This window comes from Aulonocara stuartgranti (genome assembly GCF_965226115.1).
Source record: "Aulonocara stuartgranti genome assembly, chromosome: 17".
NCBI classification, from domain to species: Eukaryota; Metazoa; Chordata; class Actinopteri; order Cichliformes; family Cichlidae; genus Aulonocara; species Aulonocara stuartgranti.
The window spans coordinates 30,289,601-30,305,200 of record NC_138953.1 but is presented as its reverse complement, the minus strand read 5'-3'; the positions used below and the strand labels follow the sequence as shown (position 1 = coordinate 30,305,200).

Sequence of the window (15,600 nt, the reverse complement as noted above, 5' to 3'; positions counted from 1 at the left end):
ACACATGCGGTTCTTTTTGAGCCAGATCCACTGCAGAATGCATCTTTTGCAAGCAGCAACATAATTGGTTTCTACCCAGAAAAAGTGTTACATTGAGTAAATTATCCTGGGTCTTCCAATACTCTCGTCGCATTTCATATCCAATTGATGTTAATGAGTTTGTTCTTCTTTTTTTCACTTTTTGTCATGGATTTTGGGGGCAGGTCAAATTCAGTTCTCATATTTCTAGATAAATGCAACTCTCCTGGGTTATAGAAATGACGCCCTAATGCTAGAATCTAGTGGTTTTTGCCTGTTAAAGGTAGCGAGTGAGTGGGATTTTTCTTTATTTATCACAGTTAAAAGAACTGCAATGATGTTATGATCAACTAAACCACTTCTGTGATGTAGTTTTTTTTATTTTTACTCCTACAAAATAAGAACCCATTTTAAGTATAGCCTAAGTTGTAGAGAAGCTGTGAAAAAACGCTCATAAAAAAGCATGTAAAAAAAACTACTGTATACACTACATATGACAGATTGCTTGTTTGTGTTGTCACCCCGAGTAAGCCTCATAATGTGACAGCATGAAATATGGCTTACATCAGCTAAGAAGACAGAACTATAGCAAAACAATACCTGATGACCTCATCTATTTTTGCTCTCTTATCGCTAGTCAGAGTCCTTTTCATCAGGTGGATGGCGTGCTTCATCCCTGTCATCAGACTCCGACAGTTAAAATATTGCCTTTTAACATAATTTGATGTTTCCACGAATAACCTAGCAGTTGGTTTGACTGTGATATGCGATTGATAACATCCTACTCCACACGAGCTACCTTTAAGTGCCTTTAACTTCCACATTTCTCTGTAAAAAGTTGCACAGCGGGTAATTTTTTTCTTTTGTTTCTCACTCTTTGTTTCAAAGTTAGCACAGAGTATTGTTTCCCTCCAAATCACAACTTTACCCATCAAGAAAGTCACTCCTTGAAATCTATTTATGTTGACATTTTGAAAACACCTTCTTTTCCTTGTACTTGTGTCACACAGTGGAAAGCGTTTTTGTATTTTTCCTTCATTTATCTGAAAAACTGGCTTTTTAAATAAAGGGAAGCGACTTTGACCAACTCAGCTCAAGTATAAATAATCACGCTGAGAGAGGCCCGGTTCAGATCAGAGAAGGACTAATGCTAAAGCTCTTTCCAGACAGTTACTGTACAACTCAAAATGTCATGGTATTAATTTTATTATTTTTTTTCCTTTGTATGTAAATCACTTTCTTTTAAGCTCTACCTGAAAAAGGTCACACCATTTGACCTTTGGCTTGTAGTGACACTCTTTTACAGCACAGTAGTTTGCTTGTAAATGTCTGCCTGTGTCTTTATGTTGGCCCATCCGTGTTGTTTCATTATGTGTGTTTGTCCATATATTATATGTGTTTCATGTGCATTACTATGTAACGGATACACTGTTACTAATATCTGTTTTTGAGGAGCTACAGTTAGGTCCATAATTTGTCAGACAGTGACATAATTTTGGCACTTTTGCCTCTGTGAACCATTACAATGGATTTTAAATCAAACAATCAAGATGCAATTAAAGTGCAGACTTTCAGCTTTAATTTAAGGGTTTTTACAAAAATTTTGCATGAACGGTTCAGGAATTACAACAATTTTCATATACGCTCTCCTATTTTCAGATGCTCAAAAGCAATTGGACAATTGGTGGACTAACATTGATGGCCTGTTCCTTTCTTATTTCATGACACACCCAAACATAATATCTGAAGTGCAAAAAATGTTGCATTTTTAAATATGAGGCTCAAAGAGATGTCAGTGCAATTGAAGGAGGCCCTCATTAAAAACAAAATAAACTAAGGTAATAAACTTTTTCAAAAATCAGAGAGATAGGAGAAACACTGCGAAGGGCTGAAATACCACAAAAACAACTAAGGAACATGATGTATGATGATATTTCTTTAAGATTGATCTTTAAAAATATATTTAAAAATGTGCTTTGTCATTTAATTGTCCAATTACTTTTGATTCTCTGAAAATGGTATCAAAAAATGGCTTTAATTACTGAAATGTTATTGCAAACTTTTGTAAAATCACCTTGAATTAAAGCTGAAAGGGGGAAATTTATTCACATCTTAATAGCTTGATTTAAATCCACTATGGTAGTTTAGAAAAAGTTTTAAAAAAAAAGTTGTGTCTTTGTCAGACAAATTATGGACGTGACTGTATGCTTTCTGCTTTTGAAAGTGACCCCTTGATAACTGATGCTAGAACTACTCGTAACATTAACAAAGTCTATTTGCTTTAAACTGTCTAAAAAAGTAAGTATGCTAAGTAGTTTCTGTTTATAAAATAAATAACATTAACAACATTACAGCAACTAGCTAGGCATAGAGATTTATTTATTTAGTAACATAATACACGTTGGTCTTCTTGGGAAGAATGCTTTCACAGCTATGGGACGTTAGTTAAAATAATAATAACAGTAGTTTGGTGTAGATGATGAAATGCATGATGTTGAGTTCTGGGTTCTTGGGTTTTTGTTCCTGTTTTTCATGCTCACAGTACCCCCATTGTTTCTTTGAGTTCCTTTTTCGTGTCTGTGTTGGTGTCTTTGTTTTGTGTTCCCACTGTTTCTGTCACCTTGTTTAGTGTTTGTCTTCATATCTCGGCGTTTTTTTCGTTTTACTCTTCTACTTGGAAGGTTAGTCTTCTGTATCCAGTTTTACTTTCTATTTTTTCCCCTCATTGTTTTTACCTGTTGCTGACTGGTGCACCTCTCCCCTCTTCCTAGCTGTGTGCCATCATGTAATCAGTTCCCAGTGTATGTATACTCCGACCTTTCTGTTTGTCATGGCGTCTGTTTTCTTACCTTCTTGTGTTCCCATGGTGTTACATGTTTTTTCATCCTCCTTGTGTTCCTGTTTGGTCTTTTTTGTATTTTGTACAATTTTTCAGCAGCCAAATAAACTGCTCACTTTCAGTTACTTCTCCTGCCTTCGACTTCTGCCTCTCGGTGCTCTCCACTCTAAGCCGTGACAAAATTTCAGTTTTACATTTTATGTAAAAACAAATCAAGGCTGTGTTAAATTCCTTTTTGTATCTGTATCTGTTTTTTGTCATCTTTCTTAATTTCTTGTGAACTTTTATTTCAGTTGTCCATTGTATTTTGTCCATTTTTTGTCATTTCATTAGCTTTTCGTTGCATCAGCCTCCACAGTTTGTGTTTAAAAGTAAAGACTCTACTGAAAGCAGTTTATGGTGTGTGTTGTTCCAACATTACAAATATATTTTTTTAAGATGGTAAGATGTGGTCAATCAAATTGGCAGGTCAGTAGTTAAATCAAATGTGTGTCTACAGGTCCAGCGCAATTAATGTTGTAAAAATCCTGAGAGTTCTGCGCGTGCTTAGACCACTGAGGGCCATCAACAGAGCCAAAGGACTAAAGGTTGACATAGTCACGCATAAAAAATACACACAATGAACACTTGTCTGTCCTCTAAAAAAAGGCATAGACTTATCACTCACTCTTATATTTGGTGGGTTTTTTGCAGCATGTAGTGCAGTGCGTGTTTGTGGCCATCAGGACTATTGGCAACATCGTCATCGTCACCACGTTACTCCAGTTCATGTTCGCCTGTATTGGAGTGCAACTCTTTAAGGTAAAAAAAAAGGGAATATGATCAGTTAGTTAATGTACTTTTTGAACCCTTTTTTAAAATTCTGACTAAGAAATTGTCTCGTGTTTCAATCAGGGCAAGTTCTTCTACTGTACCGACAACTCTAAGCAGACTCAGGCAGAGTGCAGGTAAGAGATCCCCCCTGCAGACGGCATCTTAATCTTTTTTCTTACAGTCTAACTACATTATGTGTGCGTATGTCTGTTTGCGTCCACAGAGGTTCTTTCATCACATATAAAGACGGGGATGTGGGGAAGCCTGACAAAGCCCCAAGAGTGTGGGAGAACAGTGACTTTAACTTTGATGATGTTCTACAAGGCATGATGGCACTGTTTGCCGTGTCTACCTTCGAGGGATGGCCAGGGTGTGTGTCTATATAACAGCACAGTGCAGATGTTTTTTTATGTATATATATTACAATCCCTTTTTTTATGACCTCTGCCAATTTTGTGGTTTAAGTGAGTGTGTGCATGTCATTGTGTCTGAATTCAGATAAATTCAGAGTGTAGAGTGGGGTCATTCTTACAATCCACATCCAAGGTCAACTCAGTAATTTATTGGTCCAAAATTGACAATAAGCCTTATAGCTGTGGTAAGTGTGGTTTCTATTGTCAACATAGAGATAGTACCGTATAAAGATTTAAAATATTATGTCACATTTGACCCCTGACCTCTTTTTCAAAATTCTGATTGATCTGAAGGTCAAAGTGATAATAATGACATGTAGAGGGTTTTCAGACTGACTAAACTGACTGTTTAAATACATAACAATTTGAATACATGCACAGTGTTCAAATATAATAGTTTTCTTTTGAACTTTGTGAAACTTCTTACTAAACAATGGAATAAATGCAATTTGTTTTTTAAATTCCAGATTTCATTTTCCGTCTCTTTGTCAGGTTACTGTACCGAGCCATTGACTCTCATGCTGAGGATGTGGGGCCCATTTACAACTACCGCGTGGTCATTTCCATCTTCTTTATCATCTACATCATCATCATTGCCTTCTTCATGATGAACATTTTCGTCGGTTTCGTCATCGTCACATTCCAGGAACAAGGGGAGCAAGAATATAAGAACTGCGAGCTGGACAAAAACCAGGTAGTGTTCGTGTATATTTTGTGTAAAGTTACTACTCGATAAAATTATTAGTACTTTTGGAGCTTTTTTGTTTTTGTTTGTATAGTGATAACTTTCTGACTTTAAATCTCGTAGTACAGCAGAGAGATTTTTTTTAAAGGTACAGAGGAGTGATTCTACTGTTCTGACAGGAGCGGGAAAGTCATTGTGTCATTTAGGAGCCACAAGGGAGAAGGAATAAGAGCCAGGCAATGGGGGTTTGACACGGATGAATCTGAAGAGGCTGAACATGAGTTTTAGGGGCAGAACCACTTCAGGAGCCCAGCCAGGAGGAGCTGCAGCAGTTCAAAAAAGATGAGACTAAACCTTACAAAAGGAACGAGGCCAAGGGCCTGCGGCTGTGTTCTCTGACATGATCCATGTTTCAGAAAAAGCATGTAAATGCAGACAGAGGATAGAAGAGTAGTCTAGCTTTTTTAGCGTGCCAAAAGACTTTTCTACAGCTTTTCCTCCATGACTGTCTGGGAACAGGGCGACACACAGCTGAATACATCAGCAGACACATGTAAATGGCAAATGCTCACCTTTGTGTTTGTGTGTGTATGCCACAGCGTCAGTGCGTGGAGTACGCTCTAAAGGCTCGTCCGCTGCGTCGCTACATCCCCAAGAACCCTTACCAGTACAAGGTGTGGTATGTGGTCAACTCCACCTACTTTGAGTATTTGATGTTCACACTCATCCTTCTCAACACCATCTGTCTGGCCATGCAGGTGAGTAATGTGTGTGTACATTTAGAAAAAAACTCCCATAGAACTAACATTGTGTAATGAGTTTGTGTTTTTTTTTCCCTGCAGCATCATGGACAGACCAAAAATTTCAATGATGCCATGAACATCCTCAACATGCTCTTCACGGGACTTTTCACTGTTGAGATGATCCTTAAACTGATCGCCTTCAAACCCAGGGTATGTTCACTACTCAAACAGCAGGCTAGAATAACAGTGATACCTGTGTAGGACTACAGACTAGAGAAATGTGAAAAAGCACAGACAAAGAGACATTTTATAATGTAATGTTAGATGAAATTAGATAAACTCACAGCTCTATCTATCAGTGCTCATTGCAGCCCGGAAGAAAAAGAGTTTAATAGTTTTTTTTAAAGGCTTTTGAGTCACAGCGTTGCAGAAGACGGATTGTTGTGCTCTAAATTCATAATTCTTTTTCATTTCCTTCCTTACGATACGATGGATTTAAACCTTGATTAGAGGAAAGCGTTTATGTGCTTAATCCCATTGTTCCCTTGTTATCCTGCTGTTGTTGCCGTGCCCAATCTAAGAACTTCCTGGTGCTTCAGCTATTTAAACAGTAACAGATGGGCATGCTCCCTCTTATTACCGCAGGGTTAGTGGAGAATCTTGAACGCAATCAACAGCAATAACATAGTTTCATATTATACTTTACTCCTTTGACTACTGTTGCATTGTACTAATCAAAAGAACAAAGGTTTTCCAGTTATTACAAAAGTTAATTGAGCTCATTAATGAAGACCATCTACTATTTTGCACACAATGTTTTCCAACCACTAATTAAATTACAAGTCTTCTGTTGTTTTGTTTTGTTGTTTCTTCCAATAATCCTCTGCAAAGTTTGTGCTTTTTATTTAAATAGTTGCAAGATGGTTATCTTGTAATGACTTTTGAAATGCTACGGTTAGAACATTTTGTCTGAGTAACATAATGCATGCTCTGCAGTATTTTAGCCAACAGTGGATTTTGGAACAATGAATTTTAGGACTTGGGAATTTACATCGTGCTGTGCTGTGTTATGTATGTGAGGAAGATGAACTGCCAGATCATGAAGGCAGCGTTTCTCTTTTTAAAAAACATCAAAGTATCACCAGTTAAGTTGTGACTCTTTACGTATAAAATACTGACGAACTGATACTTGTTTTGCATCTTTCTTTCTTGTGTTTATTGTGGTGCAGCATGACAGCAGATTCCCAAGCCACAATGAACAGTGCTTAGGACATATGGTGTTGTGTATGCTTTTCCTTGCCTTGATAAACTTTTGCCTTAAACAGCCATCGCACAGGACGGAGGAGCTCACTAATGCTTTTGCTTCTCAGGTCTCACAGACGCAAGGAATTCGCTCCAGTAATGTTTGCCTCATTCTATTTAACCTCAATACTTTTTGATAGGTTGATCAATGGATGGGCAACAGTAACACTAACAAAGACTTTTACATGTTTTTACAGTTTTTCCCACTCTTTTATATTTTTAAGTCTTTAATGAATCACATAATCTAATTATTTATTTAGACAATGCTTATTTTGTCTAATCTCTCTATTTAATCAATTCATAAATGAGTATTTGGGTACTAATGCCAAACCCCCGTTTGACTAATATTTAACTCTCAGTTCTCATTATTATTCCTAAAACTGAAAGCAACTTCATTAAAACCACTGTTGCCAAGGATACCTTCTAATATCTGCACTGTGCAGACGAATTATGGCAGGAGGAGTTTTTTCCCCCCTTTTTTTCATGTTATCTCAGCTGCTGATGACAGATGAAGAAGCTTAAAATAGATCAGCAAGATTGATCTCCATTCCCCGTCAGTGTGTGTAGCCACCAATTTAGCAATTGGTGCAAACAGTTGCGTGATATTTGTCATGCATACCTTACGACTTAATGTTTTTGTTGAAAATATTGTAGCTAGTCGCTAGTTCCATTCCTGTAAAATATGCAAAACTATGACCGAGAACAATAAAAGTCAAAGTGGTCCAGATGTGTTTAAAAAAAAAAGAATAATCACAGTGACGTATTAGACGACAGTGTATGCAGACGAAACTCCAAGGTTCATTAGTGTTCAAAGACGCAGCTCTTTGTAATTACACTATAAAAATAAATGTGAATAATACCATTCTGGCCTGAAGATATATGGATGTATTTTTGCATAAATACTGCCTTTGTACCAATGCTGATAAAGAATTGCCCACAATAAGTTAAGTAAACAAAGTCGGCTTTCAGTGTAATCACTGCCACAGCTTTGCTGAATAGCCCCGAGATGCATGTGGAAGATGTAAATAACCATTTAACCCACCATCCTTCGCAGAGCAGGAAATTCAGCTGCACTCGATGAACAGATAGCTCAGTGGAAACTTCTTATCCTTTCATGTGTTGGTTCATCAAGTGTAGCTGATTTTCTTTCTGTTTCCTCAATGTACTGTACAACCTCATACCACCTTGATAGGGGCTGCGAAGTGGCAGCAGATGTTGTTTTCCTTCTAACCTACCTTTCTTACCCTCCTCCTCCTCTTGCTCACCTCATCCTGTGTAGGGGTACTTTAGTGATCCCTGGAATGTGTTTGATTTCCTCATCGTAATTGGCAGCATAATAGACGTCATTCTCAGTGAAATCAACGTAAGTACGACGTCCCCCCCCTTCCCACTTCACTCTCCTTGTCTCTCCCTCTCTGTCTCATGTCCTCTCACTCTGTCTTACCTTCTGCTCTCCTTTCCTTTGTGGTTACTCTCTGTCATGCTGTCATTTCTCTTCATCTATCTTCTTTGTCAGCCTCCTCCTTCTCTTCTTCCTCCTCCTTCTCTTCCTTTCATTCTTAAAACCAAGATGGCCGCTGCCACGCACGGGACCCCCACTCCCCCCACCCACAGCCACAGAGGTTCCTGAGCGAGAACAAGCTTCTTCCTGGGTTTCACAAAAAGTCAAGGAAACAGAGGCAGGGTTTAGCTTTGAGCACAAAGGTTTCTGTCTTGCGTCCTCTTTCCTAACTCTTCACAGTATCTAAAATGTTGTTGGGTTTTTTGGTTTCTTTTCTTTTGTTTTTTTGGCCACACTGTGACACTCAGGTTTGATCCCCCTGACTAACTGAACTAACTCACTGACCAATCACAAACAGCCTTACGCAGCTTTTTCTCATTTTTTTTTAGTTGTGATTTTGTTGCATATTGTTCCTTACTGTTCCTGTTCCTGTTGACATTTCCTCTCATAGACAAGCATGACCGATCGCTGCTGCTCTACCTGTGCTGTCTATCTTCTTCAGACTGCCCCCTCTTTTCTTTTTTAGCCTTTTTTAAATTTTGTTGTTTCTTTCCCTTTCTACTCCTACTAAAAACTCCAGTGCTCATGTATGTAATGGTTTTTATCTTATTTTTTCTCCTCTCTCCTTTAATTTCCGTTCTTTCCATTTTTTTAAATGTCTTATGTTTTGTCCTTTTCTTTTGTTGTTTTCCTTTTCTGTCCATCCCTACACAGCATTATTTTGTTGATGCATGGAACACATTTGATGCCTTGATAGTTGTGGGTAGCATTGTTGACATAGCGATCACTGAGGTTAACGTAAGTAGTCCAAACTCCCTCCCTCCCTTCCTGCCTGCCTGCTCTGCCATTCCCACACACACAAACAGACCGAGCGCTGATACCCATCTCGCATGCTTTCAAATGATTAGGAAAACTGCAGCTGCACAATATTTTAACCTAAGAGATGGCTGAGTAAGTCTGGCAGATAAAACAGCCATATGGGGCCCAATCAAACTGGAAACTACTGGCTTCTGAAGGGTTTTTGTAGTTTTTGAGCTTTGTTTTGTTCCCATATCTGATTATCTTTGGACGTGGTAAGGTATCGCGTCCTTTAATTTTGTTTTGGTTTTTTTTCTTTTTGTGTAAGAAAATGCCTCCTTCCCAAGCAATCCTAATCACTTTTTTACTATTAGAAGCAGTGTGAAAATGCCAAATTTTCAGTGCGGCTTTTAACATTTGAAGCTGCTTGAGATATGTTTTCACGCCTCGGTCTGCTTAGTATCAGTAGCATCAGAGACTATTGCATTTGTCAATAGAACCGATTGCATTTCCTCAGCACTTGGTTTGATTACACATTGGTTTTATTTGGTCTTTCATCACTGCCTTAGGGGATACATTCCCCTGGCATGATGGACACTGTATAGCATGACAGATACAACAGTGGTATATCCAGGCCTGTTACTGTATCCAATTTATCTTATGCAGAAATTATATTCTGAATAAAGGAACAAATGCAGATTCTCATATTATAACAACAGTGTTTTGAGGGTAAGAAGAAAAGCGCTCTGAGTTTATATATAGCGAGAAAAACTTAAGGTAGCTATGAGAAACATACACGAGTTGCATTTTCTTTTGTCCAACAGTAGCAATGTGGAGACATGGGGAACAATTTGATCCATAAATGGATTTACTCGGGACCCATGAAATTTATGTAAATGTATGTATGAATTCATTTATCATCGACGTGGAGGCCCTATGGTCAGTGGTGGGGCTGAATAAGAATGAATATCCCAAACACAAGTCAAATGTTGAGTGTCTATTGTATTTACACTTCAGGGACAGTTAGTGTTTAATTCATGTGGTACTGAAAGTGCTCTTTGGCAGGAGTAGAGTTTAAGAACTGCACAGTCCTTTTCATTTATCCTTAGAGGAAAGTGCATTTGTACTAATGATCGGCCTCACCGAAGACCTTAATGTTACTTCGACATTTCTTCTACCTGCCCATCATTAAAGTTGCTTTTATGGTTTCCCTTCGATCTGAAAAGCTTTGCATCTTTTGTAAAGCAAAAAACAAAACACGAGAACAAGTGTAATTCTCTATACACTTATGGTTAAAAAAAAAAGAAGTTCACCCTCTGTCAATTCTAAAATACATCAAGACATTTATTTTTTTTTTAAATTATCTAGTCCTTAACAATTCTTAAAATTAGGTCTTACTTATTTAACAAAAATTGAGCCAAAATCCAGAAGCAGTGTGTCAAACATTGAGGACTTTGACTGGGCCATTGCAACACCTTGATTCTTTTCTTTTTTTAGCCTTTATGTTGTAGATTTGCTGCTGTGCCTCGGATCATTAACCTGTTACATGACCCAATTCAGCCAAACCTTAGCTGTCAGACCGATCGCCTCACGTTTGACCCTTGTATGCTTTGGTATTCAAAGGAGTTGATGGTCTATCAAAACAAGCTCAAATCACTGTTGGAGTGGTTGGTATGAGGTGTTTGTGCTGTGATTGGTTTTCTCCAAATGTTGTGCTGTGCATTATGGCCAAACATCTCCACTTTGATTTCCACTCTTGGTCCAAAGGACATTATTCCAGAAGTCTTGTGGTTTGTTCAGATGCAATTTTGCAAACCTAAGCTGTAGTGGCATAGTTACACATTCTTTTTCTACTTGTACTGTCATGAACTTTATCACTTAATAACTAACTGAGGCCTGTAGAGCATGAGATGTAGCTTTTTCCAGGATTTTTTTTTGCAGTGTCCCTTAGCATTGTATGGTTTGACTTAGAGATAAATTTCCTGCACATGGCTTCTGGATTTTGACTTATTTTTTGTTAAATTAATAACACAGTATAATATGTTTAGTTTTGTTGTTTATCTGAGGCTGTATTGAGAGCATTTTAAGACCTCCTAAGGACTAAATCAAGGACATAGCACCTTCAAGAATCAGTACTTTTACCCTAACTTAGAGAAGTAAGTGTTTAATATTAGTATAATGTTGATGGAGTTCTGACTACATGTTTGAGTCAAAGTTGAGGGTTAGCATAACTTGAAAAGGAAAATAAAGACACCAGGAGAGAAGAGCTGGCCCAGTTGTGGTGAAGGGGTAAAAAGAAAGTAGCCACCCATCTCTTTTTTTGATTTCAGTCACAAAACATAGTGGTGCTGGTGTTCTCTACAGTGATCTTGGAAAGAGCTAGGTGTAGCCAGTCTTTTTGGTAAGCATAGCTTGGCTGTCCCTCAGCTAGAAAGAACAAGGTCCTTCAAAGTCAGTCATTAGTCTTCTAATCTAACATAATAAAGAGCACTAAAAGACTTTTATTTAGGAGGTCACAATAAATACAGCCTTTTTCTGTTTAAGATTGGGGATCCACATATTACCAGCTTAAAAATTCCAACTGGTTTGAAAACATGAAGCAGGAAGAGAGCATGCATAGATGTAGATCAGTACTTTATTTCATATGCAGCTTTTCCTCCTCAGATAGCACCGGTGAGGCATACAAATACAGTACAGTTACTGTATTCCAGGCATGTATGAGCTAAGCGCTTGTATTCATGCCATGAGGAAGGCATTTGTCCCCATGAGAGGCTGACAAAGCTGCTTATCGTTGCTTGGGTATGCTTAGATATGTTCTTTATTTCGTTTTTCTATTTAGTTATTAGAACAATTTGCTGTCAAGGGACTCAATAAAGGATCATAAAGTATCTTCAATAATGTATCTGATCTTGAAGCTCCTGTTTAGAAAGGCACAAATGTCAATTTAAATAAACAGGTTGAATAACCACCTTAAGACTGAGGTGTGTTGGGCCAGAGATATCCACTTTTGTCATCTATACAAGCTGCTGATGTTGCACTTAGCACTTTGGTTTGGAGATTGCCTTTGATTTGAGTGAGTTGGTTAATTGAGAGATTGATTGATTTGGTTAATTGGTTTGCAGTTCCTTCTGAATGATTCATCATATTGTTTTCTAACCTCTAACCTAAAGGCATGCCCCAAGTTTGTTTGTTTTTTTCCTCCTCTTCATTTTCTCCTCTGGTAGTTTTTAATAATTTGGGCGATGCGCTGCCCAAGCTACCTTTTCTGTCTTTATCTCCTGTAGTTTTTTTCTTTTCCGGTGTCTTTTTTTTAAGAAACCCTCCGCACTCTGAGAACTCTTGACCGTTTTTGAACTGGGGCCCTGTCACATAGACATTTAAAATCTTAGCCTGCGACTGCATCAGCCACGAAAGCACAAGTGAATGTATTTAACAGCCGCCATCTCCTTAGTCGCATCTCTCAAATGTACACGAGTGTACAGTGGAGTGCAGTAACAGGCTGGCGTTTAAAACCTTATCACTTTGCCTGTAGTAAATATTTAAAACATCCAATCTAAATGCACCCACTTCGCCGCTCCTTTGGGTGCCTGGTTGACTTAGATTAGCCGCATATCTTCCGGTCATTAAAACCGAATATCCCCTTAATCCTGGATCTCTAATTCTCCCCAGAAACCTGCGGGTGCTTCTTAAACCTTGTATGGTTTCTTTTACGTTTTGGTTTTGGTTTGAGTAGCAGTAGTTTGAACAGATCAGTAGTGGTTTGCTCTGAGCGGTGTCTTGCGGACAATGCCAGTATGGACTGCATCTCTTTCTCTATCTTCGGAATGCCTCTTCTTCTCCTCTCCATCCTCCTCCTCCTTCTCTTTTTCTGAGCCTTTTCAATGCACTGAACTCTTCTTTTATGGATGTTTATCTCTCTCTTTTTCTCTGTCTTTTCTTTGACGTTTGATTGCGGTGCAGCTTGCTCACATAAAATGAAAGCTGGGTAACATGGGTCTCTCGTGTGTTTCATATGCCCTACGAGGTCCACAATTATCCGCTCTATATGTAAACATGTGTTTTAAAATATACATAAATATGACAAATGAAACAAAAATATGTTCGAGCTTCTGTAACGTAAATTAACGGGTAAGAATAATCCCATGACACACATGTTACCCATTAAACTGACTGAACTGATGAAATTTTTTGCTTGAAAAAATTGCCGTGCAATGTGAGTGAACAACTCGGATCCATTTTAAATGTGCTCACATCTGCACTGTAGTTCAGCCTATATATTGTGTATATATTATAATTTGACTGTTTGATTATTTTTTTAGGACTAAATTTGTGTTTTGCTAAAAGTATATTTTATTTGAGGATCTTCCAGGGCCAAAAATTCAGTGTAGTATCAATATTTTACTTTTGATCTGTTTTAAAAGAAGATAAATGAAGGATATTTTAAGTTTAATTGGATTCTGTGTCAAAGCTTTGATTTCAATTTGAAATGAAAGCACATTGCAAACAATGGCCCTTAATCATAATCCTCAGAAAAACACTCAAACATGCCTTTAGTTTGTTACTTAGTCCACACTTAATATAAATCAGGTTATCTTCCTCCCCTATACCCTTCCGTCCTTCCTTCCTGCAGATCCTTCCTTTATCCCTCCCTCCTTCCTACAGACATATAGTCATATTCTCTCTTCAGGCTTGCTATGCCTGATCTCCTTTTTTATGTGAAGAGATTATTACTTTTGTTTTTCTATTATTTACGTTTTCTATTTAGAGAAGTGGTGCATCGTAAAGACTTTTTACTCTGTGTACATCGTTAGTATGTGTGTGTGTTATCATAAAGGCGTGTAGATGGCCCTGTTGAAATCCCATAAAATCCCTCATCCTTCCTTCCTTGTTTTCTTCCTCTTTTAATTTGTTTTCCAACTCTCTAAAATAATTTCCCTGCATGTCTTCCGTCCCTTCTTCTACTCTTCCTTTTCTTTCCCAATTTTCTCCTTAATTTCCTTCCTATTGTGTCTCTTAAACACCCTCTTTCTCTCTTCCTTTAAACTCACCCGCTCAGACCTTTTTGATTTTGAAAACAAGGACAGGAAGTAATGATGCGTTTATTTTGTGAGGGGTATTTCAACACGGCCATTTCTAACGCAGAGTGACGCGCTTCCGAGTCATAGATTGAACTGTTAGTTAATCTATCACTCCCAGCAGTCTGAAATGTTGCAGTGCCGGGGAAAACCAGTGGGTGGCTCCCTACAGCACAAGGTTTGTGTGCTCGTTAGTACATGCAGACACACACAAGCTCTAATTTCCACAGTCTAGCATCGTCTTTGCAGTTAGTGGAACTTACAGAGTTTTATATGTTATCTTACCAGCATCTTAACTGTGGATGCTTCCTTCAAAGTAAAACTTCCAAAAAAAGCTTAATTTCACATGAATTGTGACTATTCTCTGGTGAAAGATGCACCTGATTAATGTAGGTAAATTTGGTTAAATGTAGATTCACTTAAATTATCCCCGATCATATACACATATAAGCTTTCGCACATAGACACACACTCTACGACAACTCTCACCCCCTGTGTTGCAGCTCCTGAGCGTTATTCATTTTTTTTGTCCCTCAAGGACAGAAATTTCCCACCATCTCTCATCACTACATGTTTCAGTCTTCTAGTATCTCTGATAAGAAGTGATTCAGCCTGATCTGGCCCTCGCAGAGGATAGGTCACTCTCTAGATGCAGTAATATCACACAAATATCTCCCTCTAATATCTGGCTCTGATGAGATTATATTTATTCACCACCATATGAGTCTCGATCAGAGATTGAACTCTGTCGGTTTGTGATTTATTTATTTTTTCGTTTTCAAAAAAACAAACAAACAAAACACACAGACACACACATAAACACACTTGCACCGTGACACAAACACACACACCAAGGCGCTACTCTGGTGCTGATGTTTGTTGCCTTTCCTTAAAGCCGGCTGACTCCTCCTCGTCCTCGTCCTCTTCGTCCTCCTCTTCCTCCTCTTCCTCCTCTCACCCCCCTGTGGTAAGGCCAATGGTACGCTCCGACGGTAACCTCGCCCGCCGCCCTACCTCCTCCACCATCCCTTCATCCCTCCATCATTCCATCCCTCCCTCTGCTATGCCATCCACGGTATGATCTTCTCGTCCACCCTGTCATCTCCCCCTCTGTCGCTCATGCTGTTAACTTCTGCAGCATGCCGAGATATATATCGCTGTTGTTTGTGCTTTGTTAAATGTATATATATGTGTAGTCCTATATGGTGAAGGACACTGTACGTTATGCAGGCCTAGTATCACTGGAGTCTTGTGACTTTCCTTGGTGGCTGTCATTCTTGCCATGGCGCAAGCTGCCCCCACTTCCTCCCCATGGCTTGCAAGTTGCCCTCCGTATGGAAGTGGTATCTTTCGCGCTTCGTCATCAGTACGAGCCATCATGGTCACGCTGTCTCTCTTTTTCTCACTCTTCTC

At 38.6% G+C, this 15,600-nt stretch overlaps 1 protein-coding gene across 17 annotated transcripts in view; it reads left to right on the top strand.

Moving 5' to 3' along the window:
* cacna1c (calcium channel, voltage-dependent, L type, alpha 1C subunit) overlaps positions 1 to 15,600 on the top strand; it is a 218,366-nt gene that overhangs the window by 175,998 nt on the left and 26,768 nt on the right. For 11 of the 17 annotated variants that reach the window (XM_082510506.1, XM_082510507.1, XM_082510509.1 and 8 more), the window contains 9 exons: positions 3,357 to 3,444; positions 3,551 to 3,658; positions 3,752 to 3,804; positions 3,894 to 4,040; positions 4,576 to 4,777; positions 5,368 to 5,526; positions 5,611 to 5,721; positions 8,093 to 8,176; positions 15,083 to 15,262. In XM_082510506.1, coding sequence (XP_082366632.1) covers positions 3,357 to 3,444; positions 3,551 to 3,658; positions 3,752 to 3,804; positions 3,894 to 4,040; positions 4,576 to 4,777; positions 5,368 to 5,526; positions 5,611 to 5,721; positions 8,093 to 8,176; positions 15,083 to 15,262 — 1,132 coding nt within the window. The remainder of the gene's footprint in view (positions 1 to 3,356; positions 3,445 to 3,550; positions 3,659 to 3,751; positions 3,805 to 3,893; positions 4,041 to 4,575; positions 4,778 to 5,367; positions 5,527 to 5,610; positions 5,722 to 8,092; positions 8,177 to 15,082; positions 15,263 to 15,600) is intronic. The other 6 variants (XM_082510513.1, XM_082510512.1, XM_082510511.1 and 3 more) reach the window with 2 other exon arrangements.